Below are 21,073 nucleotides of genomic sequence, written 5' to 3' on the forward strand. Positions count from 1 at the left end.
AATTCCAGTGATTGGAATGAGGGTAATTGTGTGCTGAAAGCTGTGAGGGCACAATATTACAGTTGGAGATTATAAGGATGAATATATTAGTAGAAATAATAATTATTAGTATGACTTAATTGCTGTAAGGAAGAGATCAATAAGGTGAAGGAGGAGATTATAGTTTCCTTGTGTGTTCGGATATTGGAAATAAAGACGATACATTCAGGAGGTAATTGATTGTATGACCCTAACATGAATGCTTAAGCAACTAGTCATTCCCTGTGTTTGAATCCCCTTATACGGATTTATTCCCATTAGATTAATTTGGAATAATTAAAACGAGCAATCACAACTTTGTAAGAGCTTTGCAAAGTCAAGGTTTTTTTTCAGATGACTTTTATTTTGTGAAATAAAATAGGATTTATATTTTGGGTGATTTCAAGAGTTTTGTTATAGATCTATTAGTGAAATTCTGTGGGTTAATGGTTATAGTTGTGTTCAATATATATTATGAACTAGAGCTCGATCTAATGGTTGAATTGAGGATTATTGAGGTTTAAGTGAGTCAAGGTCTTAGAAAGTAGAATTTTAGGTCTTATGAGGATTTTCAAGATTTCTTGCAATCTACTAGTTGGATTGGAGTAAAATTTTTGTAAGAGGATACTAGACTTATTTTTCTATGTGTGTAAAATTTTTGAGATCAATCAAATGGTGAAAAGAAGAGATATTGGCTTTGGGAGATTGGCATCAAGGTTGGAAAAGGAGGTCGACCAATACCTGAGCATGTTTTTGAGGTTATTGTCTATTTGATAATTTCAATTCTTTTAAAAAAATTTGTGCTTGTTTTTAACTTAATTTTTAAGAAGTGTGCAAAATTTGAATTAAGATCAACTGTTCATTCATTAGTTATTGAGGTTTAAATCTATTGTAGAAATTATTAGGGTTTGGTTAGGATTAGATTTAGGATTAGGATTTGGTTAGAATTTGATTTAGGATTAGGATTTGATTTAGGATTTAGAGTTTGGTTAAGATTTAGGATTTGATTAGGGTTTAATTTAGGATTAAGATTTGATTAAGATTTGATTTAGGATTAGGTTTTAATTAGAGTTTGATTTAGGATTTAAGACTAGGATTAGGATTTGATTAGGATTTGATTTAGGGTTAGGATTTAGGATTTGATTAGGATTTGATTTAGGATTAGGATTTGATTAGGGTTTGGTTAAGATTTGGTTTAGGATTTAGGATTAGGGCTAGGATTTGGTTAAGATTTGATTTAGGATTAGGATTTAGGATTTGATTAGGGTTTGATTTAGGATTAGGATTTAGTTAGGGTTTGGTTAGGATTTGGTTTAGGATTTAGGATTAGGATTAGGATTTGGTTAGGATTTGATTTAAGTTTAGGATTTGATTTAGGATTAGGATTTAGGATTTGATTAGGGTTTGATTCAGGATTTAGGATTTGATTAGGATTTAGGATTTAGGATTTTATTTGAGTTTATTTAGGATATAAGATTTAATTAGGTTTTGGCCTAAAGTTTGAATGAAGTAAGATTTCAACTAGGATTATATTAAGATTGAATTGAGATATATTTGAGATATGTTTGTAATCATTTTAATATTTCTTTAAGATTTCTTATTGTTTCTTTGGAATTTCTTTGAGGTTTCTTTGAATTTGATTAAAGCTTGTTTAGTATTGTTAGTGTTCTATTAGAATTAGGATTTTTTTGTTGCAATTTCCATTCTACCTTCCACATCCAGGTGCCTACAACATTCTCAAGCAAGACTTCACATATTACGACAATGTTGAAGCTTCCAAATCTAATAAGGCAAAGGTTTTATGATATTTAGGCCTTAAAATAATATTTATTATAAAACAAGGATAGGATTCTAAAAAAGAGAATAGAATCTTCATTAGGTATTGTATAAGATTTCAATCACATAATTCCTATTGTAGCTAAATAAACTTGTATTTTAATGTACTATCTTCTTTGACAACCATATTCTTCATTTTATAATTACATTGCTTCTTTAGATAATGTTGAGTAGTGTATTTAGATTCTCTATAATACAAGCATAATTCTTCTTAATGACGATGAGTCTTTTCTTGCTTACTAAGAGATTTGAAACATACTATATCAATTTGTATATCTTCTACTTTGTAATATATATATTAAAAAAACATCAGTGTTGCCATTGAATTATACTAACATTGAGGCACACTTATGCAACTTTTAGATCAAAATTCAAAAAAACAATTGTCACATTTCATAGCAAAATCAATTTCTTGACTCAATGTTTAAAGATCAGATAAGTTGAACATCAATTTTTTTACTTCATATTATAATCCATAGAAAAATTGGCTAACCAATACAATATCAATCCACTTCATATCAGTTGCAATTTGTCAAAATTGTGAAGCATATATTATTATTAATTGATTGTCTTGTTGTAAAATACATATTTTTTTAGTTACAACATGAATTATATCATGTTCTCTATACATTGAACAAATCTCTACCAAAAAAGACTCTAGTTTATCTAATATTGAATCTTGTTGTTTAAGAAAAGATAAAAATCATGATAATGTTGAGTCTAAAAGAAGTGTATCAATGAATCTAACTTCCAATCTTGGAGCTGGATAACTTTGGAGTTGAAGTTCAATTATAAGTTGTACTTGATTGATAAATCCTCAAAATTTGGATCTTGTGCCATCAAACTTCTTGGGCAGTGGAACTCTTAATTTTTTAATATTAGAAGGATATTCTATCATAAGAAAAGATACATAATTTGATAGAGATATTAAAGCAATTCCAATCATTTCTACATCTTTGTTTTTTGCCATTCTTATTACTTTTTGTCATGGTAAATTGAGTTGATACATTGTAAGCATTAATTTCTTCAATTGCTCTTATATTTGTGCCATTATATTCTTCATTTTAAGAAGTTGTGTCATGATAATACTTAGAGAAGAGAAGATATGTAATATTGCTCAAGACAAATAGAAAAAAGGACTTGAGAACAAAGAAAATACTAAAGATAATATCAATTTAGAAGAAGGTAATCTATAAATTTTAATATATTTAAGTCTTATTAAGAGAACAAAATAATCTATATTTGATCAAAAAAAGACAAAGCTCTGATGTTGTAAATATATTCTTATCAATTTATCAAAGATAAAAACTTGATGAAAGCAAATAACTAAATGAGACATTTTTTAAAGAAATATGACAAAATAGAAATAAGAAAACATATATATTAAAAAAAAATTGGAATGGCTATTGCCAAAAGATAAGAATACTAAAGATTCTTAAATCTAGACTATAATAAGAAAAGAGTTGATAAGAGCAAAAAAAGCTTCACTCTTGCCTCTACATACTATCCACTTAGGAGCTACGTGGTGACATTCTATATGACCTCCAACATGTATTACCTTTACAAGCCACATGTCTTAACTTGCAAGGTAAGTTTTCTATGTGTGTACCACAAAGTTAGCTTGTTCCACAAGCTATCTACATGTGTGACATGTGACTAATTTATTAACTAAGTTTCTAACCTAAAGTCAACTATAAATATGTGTAAAGTCAAAATTGTATCTATGAAGTTTCTACGAAGCTATTCTAAAAGATATTATTAAATTAATCTATTTTTACCTACTTCTACTTAATCATATAGATAATTATTAGAATAAGTATGTACGTTTATGACAACATATCCGTAAAATGATGTTGTATAGACTATATGTTATGTATTTAATTTATAGGATAAATTTTTTACATATATACCATATTATCAACTTGTAATATAAGTGGCTAAATGTACAATACGTGGCTAATGTGTTGGCCAAGTTTTCAACCTATTAATCACTTATAAACATATGTAAAGTCTATGTAGCTTCTCAAAATCTTTTCAAGAAGATATCAAGAATTTGACATATTTTTAATTTTTTTTACTTGATTTTAGTTATCTAAGTAAATATACTAATAAATATGGCTATTCATTACATTATCCCATTTCCTAAGTGACAACTTTGACAAGGAATTGTGTGACTTTTTTTTATAAGTTGATGAAGTCCAAAATCAATCAATTGATGTTAGTAGCAAATTATGATCTTTGTTTTATATAAATTATAACAATTGCAACATTTTCTAAGTTGAAAAAATTTAAGTGCTTCATTTGGTAATTTTATAAATAAAAAATCTTGAGATGAATCTACTTATTTTTAATTTTTAATATAATTAATCTTCTTACTATTGTTTCTAATTATAATTACTGAGAACTTCTGAGATAAATTTGCATGGTACAAAAGAATTTAATAAGTTGATTCTTGAACTTGGTTCTTTTTGATTTATATCATCTTATTATCAATGATTAATCTTTGGTTTCAATGGATATTATTGATGAAAAATAAAGAGAATACTCTGTGTGTTTACTAATATCAAATCCAGGCTAATCTATGAAATACTCAAATTTATTTTAATGCCATCTTGAATCTAAGACCTCTTTTACTTCAAATTCTTGTTTGTTAAGTATTTCAACAAGAGCTTGAGGCGATTGTTTTCTTCTCACTATATTGATTGTTATCTAAGGCTCAATGAGAGACATATAGAATATAAGATGAATCTTTATTAATAGTGATAATTGTAATTAATATGCCACTAAAATAATTTATTTTTTTGATAAAAAAATAAGCCAAGTCTTTAATAATTTAATTTTTTCAAAGATTGATTAATATCAATATTATAAAAAAGAAACCATACCTTATCTCTAACTTTAAATGAAGGTTGTTCTTATTGAAGAATATCTATATTAATTTTTTCTTATTCTTTAATTTGTTTTAATTATATCTTTATTATTGTATAAAGATCTTTCATTCTACTTGTCATATCCTATGATGTTAGATTTTTAACTTTTAAAAACTAAAAATATTAAATTATAAATGATAACCATAATTAGTAAAATATAGAGTTTTTTTAGTAAAAGAATATATAATATTATCATATGAAAACTGTGCTAATGGCAAAAGAGTTGTTCAATAGTCTTGGTAGTAGTTGATGGTATATTACAAATATTATTCTAATACTTAATTTACACATTTTGTTTGTTTATTATTTGAGGATGAAAAATTAAACATAACTTGATATCAACCTATAATATATTAAAGAATATCTTTCAAAAGCTTGATAAGAATTGAGGCCCACAATTAGATACATTGTCACTTAGAAGTCCATAATATTAATAAATATTATTTAAGAAGCCTTTAGTTATTTTTTCATTAATAATTATTTTTAAATATAATACAAAATTATCTATTTTGATAAAATAATCTATCATTATAAAGATATAGTCATAAAAATTTGATAGTCAAAGATCTGTGATGAAATCCATTGAAATAGATGACCATGGTTGCTTTGAAATAGATAGGGGTTGAAGAAGTCTATAAGATAAATGAAATAGAGTCTTTGTTCTAAAACAAGTATCACATGTTTGAACATTTATTTCTTTTTGCATTTGAAACCACCAAAAATTTCTTAAAATAAGTTCTAATATTTTAATGTATTCAAAGTAGCATAGTGCTAGAAAGTTATGTTGTATTTATAATGCATGAAGTTGTCCTTTATCTTTGGAAATATATAAACATCTTATATAATAAAGAAGTTTTTTTTTTTTTTTTTTTTTTTTAATTCAAAATTTTTAGAATCATTGTAAAGTTTATTATTAGCATCAAGAACAAGACGGTTTGTCAATGTATTTGAACAAAATTTATAAAAAAAGAAAGTAGTATCAACAAGAATTGTTGACTTTATGGCCTAAAGGTGTAATTACTTTAGTTTCAAAAGAATTTTTTTTTTTCATAAATCATATGCTACATCTCTTTCTTATGCTACATCTCTTTCTTTTCATGCAAGGTAAGAATGTCTAGATAAGATATCTAATAAGCTTTTTTGTTTTCAAAAATGATATGTAATATCAAATACAAATTGTGACAAAGACATGCTTCAATGAGCTTACTAACAATTTAATACATGTATTGATATAAAATATTAAAGATTCTTGTGATCAATATAAACCATGATGGAATAAAAAGCTCCTTGTAGGTAATAATGCCATTCTTAGAATGAATCCATAGTTGCAAAAAGTTCTTTATTGTAGGTTTTATAATTAGTCTCTAGTACTCAAAATTTTCTTAAATGAAAAGCAATAGGATAGAGTTTATCATTTGCATCCATTTATGATAAAATTGCACCCAATGTAAAGTTTGATGCATTTGTTTACATAAAAATGGCTTTAAAAAATATTTTATTGATTAATTCAAGATATTTATCTTTTTACTTAAATATGTTATATTTAAAGTGATATTATTTATTTTAATAATAACTTCAAAATCTTTAAACTTTTTAAACATGATTTTTAATAAATATGCCTTCTTTCTTAATAATTCATGAGTATATTGTGTTTTCTACAGTATAATTAGATTCATTAATTCATGCCCTTCTTCCATTTTTATTTATTTTTCAACCCAAACAAAAATTTAAAAATTAATTTTAATATTTATTGATTATTTTTAACTTATTTATCAAAATACTACATATTTCATATAAAGGAACTTTTCAAATTTTAGAAAATCACATTTTTTTCTTTACAATTAAATTTAATTCTTATAAAGATTCTTTAAAAATCTATATTTTGTGTAGATGTGAACAAACTACTAACCTGTATTATTTTAATATGTAAAAATAAATAAATAAATAAATAATATTTCAAGCATTTAAGGGTTTTGATACACAAAAAACAAAAGCAAAGAAAAGTAAGGATTAAGGTAGAAGGTATTCTTTTGGAGTGCACAATACAATATTATGTAAACATTATACTACGAATAAATTCTTCTACCAAGGTTTTTTGTACACAGCAAAGACAACAGGGGCCCCTGCTCTTCATTCAACATTACTGTGTTAATACACTTGAAATAAATGAATAATCTTTCAACATGTTGCTATCCTGGTACAAGTGTCATGAACTTGAGTAAGCTTTGATTAAGCTTGCACAAGGCCAGGCCATTGTATCTCTTTCAACTTCACCTTCACTTGCATTGCTCCTGATTGGACCGTAACTTCTTTTTTGCTAGTTTTGACTTCAACAACTTTGGCATTTCGACCAAGCTTGGGCACATAAACCATGTCGCCAACGCTTGGGACAGCACCTTTAGGAGCTTGAGAGTTGGTTGCAACTTTCATGTTCTGTTTCACTTGCGTCACCTCGGTATTCGTGTTTTGAAACGACGGAGGGACCTTCAAAGGCACTTTGGTACTACTTTTCACATCTCGTGCAATCGCATGGAGCTGGGACCTTGCAGCTCCTGCAGCTGCCGCTACACGATCAGCCCTCTGCACGTCAAGCATGTGTTGGTTTTCTTGGAGCTTCTTCGACACAGCAACCAGCTGTTGCAGAAGCATTTTTGAATCCCTGTACATTTCAAGAAGCTTTTCAACATCTAATATGTTAACTGATAATTCATGTGCCCTTGTTGAGGCCTTCTGATAGAACAATTTTGTTGGATTTCTACACTTACGTGATTTGAGAGTCTGCTGTTGCTATATCTTGGTCAAAGTCACGTTTTGCCAGTTCGAGCTCCATAATAACCTGAAGTATTTAATAGTGACATGAAAATCAATCTTCTGAATTGATACGCTCAGCGTAAGAATAGACAACACTAGAGAAGCTTAAATTAATGATACTCCTTGAAAGCGTATATTGATAGTTATCTTACCTCACTAAGCTGAGCGCTGACAACACCATAAAGAGTCCTAGCTTCATCTAGAATATCTTTTGGTACACCAAGTCTCTCTGCAATGTTGATCGCATTCGATCTCCCTGCATGACCAAGCTTCAGTAATAGAGACGAGTGTGTGGAAAAAAATAGAACAATTCAGCAACGACTTGATATTCTAGACGCATGCAAGCTCAATATTATCCCCAGGCGACAGGCTAGAACAATAACATCACTATCTGCAGACGACGGATTTGTCAGGAGACTCACCAGGAATGCCCCAAAGCAGCTTATACGTGGGTCTTAGCTTTTCCTCGCTAAATTCCACAGACGCATTCTCAAATCTTGAGTCACTGTACTTAAGAGTCTTAAGCTCTCCATGATGAGTCGTGGCCATGGTAAGATATGAACCTCCCTTGCCACTTTGAGCGAATGATTCAAGTAAGGCCATTCCGAGGGCTGCCCCCTCCGTTGGATCTGTGCCTGCACCTACCTAAAGAAACTACAAACAATCATGCACCCGTAGTAGAGTTCTTTGTCTTACAATAAAACACCAATATTTCATTTACAAATCGTCACCATTAGAAAAAATTAATATGAAAAGAAGAAAGAGTTACTGACCTCATCTAGTAGCACCAACGAGCTGCCAGTTGACACTTCTTTGATTCGCTGCAAGATTTGAAAACGAACATACCTTCTCAATTCACAAATTTAACGAATGGATCCTGTGTGTTGAAAACACACGATAATTCCTACAATTCAAGCAACATATAGTCGACAAACAACTACTAATGCCTACATGTGCACCGACATTCTTGCTGAGTCATTTACTTCTATAGCACCACACTTAGAAAGCAAACTTCACCTGAACAAACTCTTACCTTGATGCGGCGCAGGTGACCAGAGAATGTTGAAAGGGATTGACTTAACGACTGTTCATCACCTATGTCTGCTAGTACGGCATCGAACCACGGCAACACAACCGGTTCTATCCCCAGCACAAAAAGTCCTGAAAAAGTAACACTATATTTGGTTACGCCTAAATCCTGCAGCGGATCAAAGAAGCGTGGCGAACTCAAGAATGCTGATTCTGATATGCGAAGAAATATACATGGTACACAGGCAACTGAAAAAAAGGTAAGGACCTGATTTAGCCATCAGAGCAGCTAAGCCTACGGTCTTAATAGTAGCAGTCTTTCCTCCAGTGTTGGGACCGGTAATCGCCACCACTTTTGTTTCACCAACTACCCGCACATCGATCGGCACAGGCGCATTCTCCTCCAGTTCTGCCACCTAACAATCACCTTAGGTTCACCCTTTCATTCATCTACTACAGATATGTCTAGAGAACAAGCTACTGTGCACAGGTACAAACACGAGTCAAAGTGACGTGGCAAAAAATATTCCCAACGAAACCTTAAAAACCAAAGACTTGAGACTGTGTAGCAACGAATTACGATGATATTCAAGGCAAGTGCAGCAAAAAGCACCTCAGCTTCTGCTTCTGCAACTGCGGCCTTTGTTTCTTGAAGAGCCATCATCGTGCCTGCCCTTGACTTCAGCCTTCCAAGGTTCTGAGTAAACGAAGGACGCAATATCCTTAGATGTCTGATAAAAAGTATTGGATTATTACTGCATATCAACTTCAAGAAGGATCATGGTTCAATATACCTCATGAATACAACTGCCTGCGGGTCTATTGATCAAACAAATGCCTTGAGATGTGAAAAAACGAGCACCATAGCAAGAAAAATCAGGGGCTCCATGTAACGAAGATATAACATTTGTGTCTGGTAAAAACATATCGAGTACCTTGGATTTAGACTTAAGTGCAGCTTTGGCATCTCTTAGAGCCTCGCGATGTCGTTGTACAAGCAGGGGATGCCTAGCTCTTCGCAATTGCAGTCTAACAAGGCTTTGAGATTCGGTGTCGATAAATGTAGGTTTGGTGGCCCCTAACCATGTGCTATACCTCGCACGAGCCATTATCTTCCCATTACAAACAAAAAAACTAAATATAAGTGGCCAATTACAAGGTATCACAATTCTGACGTAACAGTTAACTCTTCAGGTAATCAAAGGAAGATAAAGTCATAAGATGGACCAATATTATCAACTATCTGAAGATCACGTACCACATCGAGGCGGACTATAATATTGAGACAAAACTGAATGTCGTCTAGGTAAGGTCTCAGCTGCACATCCCAAACAAAAACGTTCATGAGTAGTGTGCAAATAAAGCGGGAGCTTCCATTTTCTGCAAATTACGAGAAGTGGATTATACTCACGAGGGAAAAGAATCATGCTGCACCGTCAAGAATAGTTCAGCTCTAAAGACCCAAAACCCGTTACCTGGTCAGTTAATCTCGAAAGAACATTGTACTCTGCTTTGGCAACCTCCGCTCGGGCTTCGCTGAGCTTGTTGTTCAAGGGCACTGCACCAGCTGGCTCTATGTACGAAGTTGCTCCAGAGCCACTGGTCATTCAATAATATACGATAATGAGGGTGAGACAGGAAGCACTACAGAAAACCTCACATCTGAAACCTGAGAGCCACGAATGGCAAGGAAAAGTAGCAACAACAGCACGCGGTACCTTCGTAAAAGAAGCCCTGGAACATTGCTGCGGTTGTCCGAAGCCACCACCAAGCACATTCTTCCATCCACTAGCACGACCTCCTGAAAGAGCACGTGAGTTCTTTTAGTAAGTGTTAAGAGACCAATTATGATCAACAAATTAAATCCTCTTACGTATTTGCGAATCAACGGATAAAAAACAATATGTTACCTCAGATTGGATGTTGGCTCCCTTGTCGCGTGATATTTTGTTGAAAAGCTCTCGAAGCTGAAGATGTCACAAGCCTAGAGAAGTTAGCACAAAAAAACAAACTCAGATGAAGAAACAGAGAGGCGAGTTTCATTACTCAAAATCAAATCTAAAGACATACCCGTTGCTCAACTGAACGTTCTTGTATACGAGCTTTCCTGAGCTCCGGACTCTGCACACACAATACTCAATGTTTTCAGTTAAATATACTGCTCAAGGATCTACAACTCAATAACACAGAACAGCTTCCAGCTTTGAACAAAGAATTCACTCCAGGTTATGGTAGTACAAGCTTACAGCACTATCCTTGACTGTGCCATCCTCGTCTATTATCCTCCATATGCCCTTCTCAAGCTCAGGATGCGTCGCCATAGGACCGAGCTGCCAAAGGTAAGTAAAAAAATTTAGTTTCATCAAACCTGCAAGCTCATTGTCCACATCAATCCCACAAGTTTGAAAGGACGTAGTCTACGTTGCAGCATGTCCACGAAAATATTTCAGGGGACCAACCATATCCACGATTGGCTCCAGAACACTTTGCCTGTCCTGGAACTCCTGTGCAGTATTCGAGACCTGGCGCCGCACGTTCCCGCTGGTTTGCAGAAGCATTGCGACGGCGAGGGCCTCAACTCCAGATACTACCATACCCTTGCGTATGCGCAGGATGCAATCCTTCACCTGCACGTAGAAAATGCATAGAACAGTGGTCATGGAAAAATATTCCTCATGATATTTTCTTTGCGAAAATGGCATAGGGTTAACCGAATTCCTGTACCACTTGTGTTCGCAACACGCCCAACTCGAAGGGCCCGCCCAGTAAAGAAATAAACTCCACGCCAGCACTCGTCAATTCGAGCAAAGCTTCACTCGCTTCCCTCGTTGCCGGAATCTCCAACACCTGAAGCTGCTCTTTGGCCAATGTCGTTGCAGCAAACGAAGCCACTGCACGACACACTCGGGGCCACTCCAGAAGCTCCAAAGTCTCCATAGCCGCTGATTTCTCTTCATCCAGTGCAACCCCATCCTTCTCTTGCAATGTAGCTTGAACACTGCGAACCCTTTGGTCATGGCATCCGAAGCATGAAGGGGAATTGGTCGCCCTTCCAAATGCCACATTACCGAGACCTAATCTTTCCTGGGATTGCGCAGCTTTCAGTAGCTTCCAGCCTCTCCTTGAGACCGCTACCACCACAACTCGCTGATCCCAAGCTAATTTTTGGTGAGGACTGCTTCTAAAGTGGTAATTCGACCCAGTAGGATAACTGCAGGATAGGGATGTTTCATTGACTAAACCTTTCTTATGATTCTTGAGAACCGGGGCAGTAGTGGCGGGGAGAAGCAGGGGTTTAGCCATCAGAATCCAAAGAATGACAGATTACATCGTCAACTGCATTCTCGGTGAAGAACCCCACGGACCCTGAATCCACTACACAACCCTCCTGCGAATATCAAAATTTCAGAGTACCCAATTGAGCTCGAGTGTCACTGAAAAAATGCAGACAATTCAATGTGCTCTTACAGCGCGAAGTTGGGCGAAAGGTGAAATTCAACAGAGCAGGGGAACAAGCTCACTGCAGAAGCCAGGCGCTATCAGAATACTCATCAATCGCAGCTGCATTGACGTGAAAATCCTGCAAGAAAATTGCAACTCGCAGTTGGCAACCGGACAAAACAACCTAATCGAAATTCGAAAGCTTGGACGAGCTCATCATCTAAGGTCGGGCTACCATTCTCCCAACAACACCAGCTACAAAAACTTCCTCAACCGCCACAGCAGCCAGAAAAAGGAGGATAACCAGAATCGCAACCGCAAAGCTCAAGGATTCCGCTGAAGAATCAGCTCTCCACGCTCACCGGCATGGCTCTCAACACGCAAAGCCACCACCAATCAGTCTAAGCTTCACAGTAAAAGCCAGCAAGACCCAAAAAAACAATAAACAAAAAAGTTCAAAACAAAAAAGGGTTGATTAAAATAAAGGGAGTCAGTCAATAGTTATGTGTGTCAACTGGGACCATGGAAACCAGGACCCTCCGAAGCAGATATCAATCCACTGAGATTATCCTCCCAGAGACAGACTCTTCGCACTCACCATTCTCTCTGTGGCATTAGATGCAATTGTTTACCTTTTTATTGTTACTTTTGTTTCACAAGGGAGTGAATGAGGGCCACTTCACACTATGGCCATTTGGTTGAGCAAACCCTGGACAGTTCCACTTAAAATTGGGCAAAGGCTAATTTAGAAGTTCAATAATATGTAAGTAAATGTGACTTTCGGCTGGTTAGAGTGAGAAAGCCCAAAAGGTAAGTCCAATTGCCATGGCCCATATCGTTTACAAGGACCCAACCTATTTTACACTATTTCAACTACTTCATTTCATGACTTTATTTTTTATTTTTTATGAGTAGCTGCGAATCCTAGAATAGTATGCATGATTGTTCCGCTTTCAATTTTTATGGTTATGAAGTATGTCATTGTAAGCATTGTAGGATTGCAAGAACTTGCAATTTTTCAATATAATGCACAAATGATAATGAAGGTTGTTTTTTAATATAGAAGATTGTAAGATGGAGGTTTTTTGGAATGTAATCTTTTGAGATCATATTTAATGGATGGTTTTTGAAAGTTGTTGAATGTGAGTATGTTTATATTTAAGTATTTGTGTATTTTTTTTAGAGCATGCCTTAAAGAAGTAAGATATGTACTTAAGACCAAATATTTTTGTAGAATATAGACTTGATATAATTCTTTATTGTTTAGGTAGTGATAATAATTTAATAATGGTTGGAGATTTATTTGAGCTACCACTTAGAACCAATTTAGATATTATGAAGAAATGCTATAAAACAATTAAGAATATTTTGCAACTAATAGTATATGAAAATTTTATTTTTATTTGATTATGCAAATTATTAATGAGTTTAAAAATTAGCATAGACTTATGATAATGCTAAGTATAATAGATGGTAGTTAAATTTCTATATTCACCCTACCATGATCCTACTTTCTATTATTGCTGCAAGGAATTCTATTCTTATTTACTTGTTATAGACATATATATTTACTTTGATAAGAAGTACTAGGTAGAAGGTAAATGTAATTAGATTTGATATTATCTTATGGTATAACTTCTTAGAAGCTTCATTCTTGCATATTTGACTTTATGCATATTTATAATTGATTGGTAGGTTAAAATCTTCGCCAACAAGTTTGCTATGTGATGCATGTGTAGATAGCTTGTGATACAAGCTAACAATGTGGCGTGCATATAGAAAACTTGCCTTGTAAGTTAAAATATGTATCTAATAAATTGGACATATATTGGAGATCTTATAAGATGTCGCTATGTAGCTCATAATTAGATAATATATATGAAGCAAGAATGAAGCCTTTTTCACTCTTGTCAATACTTTTTTAGTCCTTAGTCTTGTTTTAAGACTTTCTAGTCTTCTTGTCTTTGGCAATAGTCATTCTAGTTTAATATTATGCCATCTTTGAGTGATTTTCTAATCTTTTTGAGTAATACAAGAATTTATTGATCTTTTAGTTTTTTAAATTTGATATCCTTAACACTTTAACAAGAGTGCTAATTTGTTGTTTTTATTTTTTTAGAAGTGAGTGAATTACATTACTTCTATTATTATATTTTGGAGGTTACAAAATTTTTATTTTTAAATTAACTTTTTATTTTTTAAATACTAATTATTTTTTATAAAAAGAGTTGACTACCTCTCTTTGTAGAAATTTTTATTTAGTATTGAAGGTTCTAGATTATCCTCTTTTAATTTGATTTGTAGATTTATTTAAGCTGTATGTAGAAGAAAAAATTATGAATGCTATTCATGATAAAAGTAAAAATAGATTTATAACTATTATAGATCTTCACGAACTTATCAACATTCTTAGGATTAAAATCTCATGTATTTTTAATAAAAATCATGGAGGTACTATTTCTAAGCATATAGAAGAGATCAACAACAAGTTCAAATTCTATACCAAAAAGTTGTGCAATTAAGAAAAGCAAGTGGATTAAGTTCCTAATTGAATGTAAGATGCCTTGTTTCTATAAGTATGAGGGAAGCAAGGATAAGTATGCCAATGAAGTTTAATAAAACAAGATCAAAATTTTAAAGGTTTCTATAATATGTGAAGTTCTTTTTAAAGTTGCATCCTTCTCAACACCTTGATGAATTTACTCAAGTTGGATTCATAGGTGCACTTCTTTGCAAGAGTATTCTTTTTTGATTTTTATCTTTGATGGAAAAAAAATCATGATTCCTTTATGATTTGAATTCATTTTTAGAAGTCTTTTTGGCCACATTTGGAAAAAATGATTGAAAAAGAATAGTAGAGATTTAATTCCTATTTTTATAACAATAATTACGTTCAATGACTATATATGCTATAAAATTTCAAAACCTTACTTACAATGTGGATTAAAATGTCAAAGTCCTTATCAATTTTGATATGGATTAGAAGACAATATTAAAGATTTATTGTTGACAATGTCTAGAATAGACTTATTAGAGTAATTTATTGATGAAGTTATTACATGCAACAATCAATTCTTTGAAAGATACTAAGAACAAAGGTTTGGATGAAGAGGTACAAGTCAAGTCATGGCAACAACTTCTAAGTTTACATAAGCTTATTTATTAAGATCAAATCCTATGCAAATTGATATTATACATTTCAAACATCTCACTGAGCTAAAAAAGACTCAGATTTAACAAGAAGGGTTGTGCTTATATTGTGAAGAACCTAAGCACACTACTCAATATTTCTCAAAGAAGCAATACAATCATAGAATGAGGAGTATACTTACCAAAGAAAAAGATGTATTGAAAAATAATTTTTTCCAACTACAATAAAGACCATGTGGTTCGAATCTTATATAATACCTAGTAAATGTCTTTTTCTTCTATGATATCTTCCATCTTGTTTTACAATAGAAATTTTTTTAGATCTAAAAAATTATAAAGTCTTTATCTTCTTAGATTCAAGAGCTTTAGCTTGTTCTATAGGTTTAGCCTTTGTTAAAAAATAAGAAATATCTTTACTTAGGAAAAATAAACTCTTGCATGTAGAAGTCATAGATGATCATTTATTGTCTTTTAAAGATGTTACTTAAAAAATAGTTCTTTTAGATGTGGAAACTAAAGATCATAATAGCTTAGTAATATTTAATGTGATTAGATCTCTTTTTAATCTAATTATTTTAATATTATTATAGCTAAAAAAGCGTAACCCTCAAATAGATTACATTTCTTGTAACTTTAATTTTTCTTGTAGATTAGTCCAAGATTCTATTAGTCAAATAAAAATCCATAAGTCTAATACATCCAAGTCCTTATTGGTATGTACAAGAATTTGTATGCATATTGCAAAAGAAGAGAGCTTTTATTATATATACTACACTTGTTGTCTTTTATCTATATGTGATTTTAATCTATTCTAAGAATACATAAAAATATAAATTTTACATTTTTTGTATATTAAAAAAACTAAGAGATGTAGAATCATATGCCAAGATTGAAAATTATATATTTCTTATTATTCAAGTTGACTTTTAAGATACATCATTTCAATTGATGGTCTTATAATGGATCCTAAGAAAGTAAAAGCTATCATAGATTGGAAGCTTCAAAAAATAGTCAAGGATGTACAATATTCTTTGAAAATTTTCAATTATTATTAAACTTTCATCAATTCTTTTTAAAAAATTACAAGCCCTCTTATTCATTTTATCTGTAAAGACAAATTTAAGTAGAGCAAAGAAGCTAAAATATCTTTTAAAGCTTTAAAGATAATATTTATTTTTGTACAAATCTTATATTATATTGACTTTTTTAAGGTGTAATTTTTTTAATAATAGATACATCAAACTTTATTATAGGTGTAGTATTGTTAGAAATAGGAATAAATTATAAACTATACAATGTAGCTTTTCATTCTAAAAAATTTTAAACAGCAAAGATTAATAATAAAAGATTTCTTGTAATCATGGATTTACTTTAAGAATGGTGTTATTGTGTAATAATACAACCATTAAGTAAAAAAAAATTATTATAAAAGAGCCTAATTAAAAAATATAATAAAAAAATAAAGATAAAAAATATGTAGGTAGTAATTTCTTATAGTGTTAGAACTACCTTTTATGAAAATAAGTTCTACTTATTATGTATATCTATAAATAAGGAGAAATAATATAGATTAAAAAAATAAAGAATATAAATATATGTAAGATGGAATTAAGAATTGATTTTATAAAAAAATATTTCAAAAAAATACGAATTAATATCCAAAGAAGACTAGTTGCTAACTAATGTTGAAATTAGACCTCAAGGCTCAAAACCAAGTACCTATGATTTTTTTGGAATTATTTTTGTAAATCCAAGAATAGAATTTGAATGCATATAGAATTAATTTTTTTTAAGTGTTAATTTTAAAGAATTTGAATTTGAATTAACTCTGTAAGAGCTTTACAAAATCAAGATGGTTTTAGGTGACTGTGTTTTTTGTGCAATAATATAAGATTGATATTTTGGACAATTTCGTGAATTTTGTAATAGTTCTATAAGTAAAATTTTGGGCATTTATAAGTATAGTTAAACTAAATATGTGCTATAAATTTGAACTTAATAAAATAATTAAATTAAAGATTATTGAAGTTAAAGTGGATTTAGATCTCAAATATTAGAGCTTGAGGGTCAATAAGAGTTTCTAAGCTCTTTATCAATATGCAAATAAGATTGAAGTATAAATTACTTATATGGATAGTAGACTTGATTTCTAATATTTTGTGAATTTTAAGAGTAATTCAATAATTTAAAAAAGAGTTATTGGTGTTGAGAGCTTAGCATTAAGATTAAAGAAGGAGGTTGTCCAACATCTAAATGGATTATCTTATATTTCTCTCAATTGATATGTGCAATTTATTTTATATTTCTTGTATTTATTTTTGATTAAGTTATTAAAAAGTATGCAAGATGTTATTCAATATCAAAGGTTTGATCATTAGTTTTTGAAGTTTTAATCTATTATTGGATTTATTAAGAATTTGATTAGATTTGATTTAAGATTTAAAATTTATTTAAGATTTATTTAAGGTTTTTTCAAGATTTCATCAAGATTTAGTCTAGGATTTAATAAGGATTTAGGATTTGATTAGATTTTATTTAGAATTTGATTTAAGGCTTGATTAAGATTTGGATAAGATTTAAGATTTGATCTGAGATTTTATTAGAGTTTAATCTAAGATTTGATTAAGATTTAAAATTTATTTAGGACTTAATTAGAAATGATTTAAAATTAAATTAAGATTAATTTAAAACTTTAATAAGATTTAATTAGGATTTAATAAGAATTTCATAAAAATTTAGCTAAGAATTTGATTAGAATTTGTTTAAGATTTTATTAAGGTTTCATTAGGATTTGATCAAAAATTTAGATAAAATTTATTTAAGATATTATTAGGATTTTTTTAAGATTGTATTAAGATTTCATTAAGATTCAATTAAGATTTTTATTTTTAATATTTTTTTAAGATTAATTTATGATTTCTTAATGTTTTTTTTGTAAGTTTTTTGAGTCTCTTTTGGAATTTAATCAAAGATTTATTTTGTATAATTTAATCAAAGATTCATTTTCTATAATTTAATCAAAGATTCATTTGCTATAATTTAATTGAAATTGTTTTAGAATTTTATTAGAATTGTTATGATTTTTTTATTCTATGTTCTATTTTATCTTATACAACTATATGCCAAGTATATTTTCAAACAAACTTTACAAAATATGAAAATATCATTATCTAGAAGGCACTTATAGTCTAGTTATTGTATATGCAAATTATAAGAATCTTAAGTATTTTATAACACGTATTTTGAATTGTCATCAAGCCTATTGGATCATGTTTTTTTTATCAAGTTCACTTATTAACTTGAAAAACAATAAGGTTTATTAGATGTTATTTTCAAGCATTCTTATCTTGCATGAAAAGAAAGAGATAAAGCTTTTAATTAACAAGAATAATTCTCTTAAATTAAGAGTATTTTCATCTTTAAGCAATAAAATCAATATTGACTGTTGATTCAACCTTTTTCAATTGAATACATCCTCTAATCTTCTTGTTTATGATGTTAAAAATTCTTTTAAGTCTCATGATACTTCAAAGTTTGAGTTTAAAAATAATCTATTTTATTTTAAAGAATGATTATATATTCCAAAATACAAATCACAATTATGTATTCTTTAAGCTCATTATGACTTTCTAGCAACCAAATACATTAAATACAATAAGATTTTGGAGCTAATATCAAAAGATTCTTAATAGCCTCAAATATAGATGGCAGTCAAAGTCTTTGTACAATCATGTAACATTTGTTTAAGATCAGAAATTCTTTGTAATCAACCTTATAGACTTCTTTAGCCATTACTTATTCCAAAGAAATTATGGTTTTTATTTTTATTTTTATTTTTATAGATTTTATCATAGATCTTCTAGTTTCAAATTCTTATAATTCTATATTTATAATATTAGACTATTTTATTAAAATAACTTATTTTGTACCATATTCAAGATTTACCACAAATGAAGAAATAACTTAAGTTTTTTTTAATATCTATCACTATCACAGATTGGCCAAAGATATTATATTGGATAGAGGGATGTAATTTGTATTAGAATTTTAAAAAATTATTTTTGAGATTTTAAATATAGACATGAAGTTATCCTCAATTTTTTATCTTTAATCTAATGAACAAATAAAGCAAGTAAACTAAGATTTGGAATAGTATTTAAAGTGTACTATCAACTATCAATAAAGTGATTGAACAATTCTTTTGATATTAGAAAAGTTTGCTTATAATAACATGATAAATTTTTTTATGCAACAAACACCTTTTTTTTTGGTAATTATGGTTATCATCTATGATTTGATGCTTTTGACTTTGCAAAAAATAATAATCTTATGATAAAATATTTATAAAATTATTTATTTGAGCTATATGTAATAATAAAGGCACAATTAAAAGAAGCTCAAGAACAACAAAAGACCAATGTAGATGCTTATCACAAAAAACAACTTCAATTATATGTTGGTAATAAGGTATGATTACTTTGTTCCAATATGAAGATTAATTGTCCATGTGATAAGTTGGATTATTGTAGACTTGGATTATTTTGTATTTATAAACAAATCAATCTAATTGCTTACTAATTACATCTACTAAAATCTATAAAAATCCATTCCATATTCTATGTATCTCTTCTTAAACCATATAAGATAGTAAATATTTTGGAAAAAAGACAAATGCCACTTCTTCTTGTAGAAGTAGATAATAATCAAAAATTTGAAGTAGAAGTCTTAGATTCAGGGTGGCATCAAAATAGGATGAAATATCTTATTTATTAGTATAGATATAATATTAATGAATGTACATGAGAGCCAATAAAGATGGTTGATACTTTTCATCAATGAAATCTATCAAAATTAAGATAATGAATAATAAATCTTTCCTATAAAAAAAACAAGGTTCAAAGAAGATATCATTCTAGCTTTTATTTTTATCTATAATTTTTGAGTATTTGTGGTGCTAAAAAGATAGAAAATCAATAATCAATAAATTCAACTCAAGAGCTTTCATTTTTTGACCTATCAAAAGAGATATTATAATTGTCACAGCCTTTAAAGCAAAACAATAGATATGAAGATTCTTAAGAATGGCATATTTTACTTGAAATAGATGGTAACACATTTGATATGACAACCTTGGAAGAGACTTTCAATGTTTGGTGATTTTATTAGAGATAGAAACAATTCTTGACAATATTTTAAATGTTTTATTTGAAAAGAGTTTCAAAGACCTTAATAATGATTAAATAATAGGGTGGTCTTTTAGTCTTAGTATAGGATACTATTGGTGGCTAAAAAAACCTATGAAGCATCTTCAAATGGAACAAAGATCAGAGTATGTAGCAAATACAATTCACTGCACTTTCAACTTCTTTAACATATGATGAGTGTTACTTGTAGAATTTTTCCCTAGAAATAAGGAATAATATCATAGACATATATATTTTCTTAGATAAAAAAATACTAAATCAAAGGAAAATATAGGTAGATTTAATATTATTTTGTGGCAAAGTTTCAAAGATGCATATTTGATTTTATACATATTTAAAGTTGATTAGTAGGTTAAAAATTTGGCCAACAAGTTAACTATATTTCGCATATGTGAGTAGCTTATAGTACAAGCTAACAATGTGGCACTCATGAAAGCTCACTTACAAGTTAAAATACATGTCGTATAAATTGAACATATGTTGGAGATCTTATACAATGTTGTCATACAACTTTTAGTTAGATAATATATATGGAAGCAAGTGTGAAGTCTTTTTCATTGTTATCAATGCCATTCTAATCCTTAGTTTTGTTTCAAGACTTTTTAGTCTTCTTGTCTTTGGTAATAATTATTCTAATTTAATATTATATTCTTT

General features: G+C 30.1%; 1 protein-coding gene across 3 annotated transcripts; it reads right to left on the reverse strand.

Moving 5' to 3' along the window:
* Positions 1–6,788: 6,788 nt before the first annotated feature.
* On the reverse strand, positions 6,789–12,496 carry LOC112283007 (uncharacterized). 3 transcript variants are annotated; one of them, XM_024521296.3, is made up of 19 exons: positions 12,370–12,496; positions 12,146–12,204; positions 11,349–12,012; positions 11,084–11,251; positions 10,871–10,954; positions 10,695–10,745; positions 10,535–10,591; positions 10,343–10,425; positions 10,100–10,223; positions 9,883–9,942; positions 9,560–9,736; positions 9,238–9,390; positions 8,893–9,040; positions 8,629–8,756; positions 8,369–8,416; positions 8,018–8,240; positions 7,748–7,851; positions 7,550–7,620; positions 6,789–7,443 (listed from the first exon to the last, which is right to left on the reverse strand). In XM_024521296.3, the coding sequence occupies exons 3-19, from the start codon at positions 11,925–11,927 to the stop codon at positions 7,014–7,016; spliced, it is 2,688 nt and encodes an 895-aa protein (XP_024377064.1). In that variant the 5' UTR covers positions 11,928–12,012; positions 12,146–12,204; positions 12,370–12,496; the 3' UTR covers positions 6,789–7,013. The 3 variants fall into 3 exon arrangements, with proteins under 3 accessions (XP_024377064.1, XP_024377065.1, XP_073390533.1); XM_024521297.3 differs by having other exon boundaries at positions 12,382–12,485; XM_073534432.2 differs by having other exon boundaries at positions 9,238–9,321; positions 11,349–12,204; positions 12,382–12,486.
* Positions 12,497–21,073: the final 8,577 nt, after the last annotated feature.

The sequence above is a fragment of the Physcomitrium patens genome, chromosome 5, assembly GCF_059467195.1.
Source record: "Physcomitrium patens ecotype Gransden chromosome 5, ASM5946719v1, whole genome shotgun sequence".
Lineage (NCBI taxonomy): Eukaryota > Viridiplantae > Streptophyta > Bryopsida > Funariales > Funariaceae > Physcomitrium > Physcomitrium patens.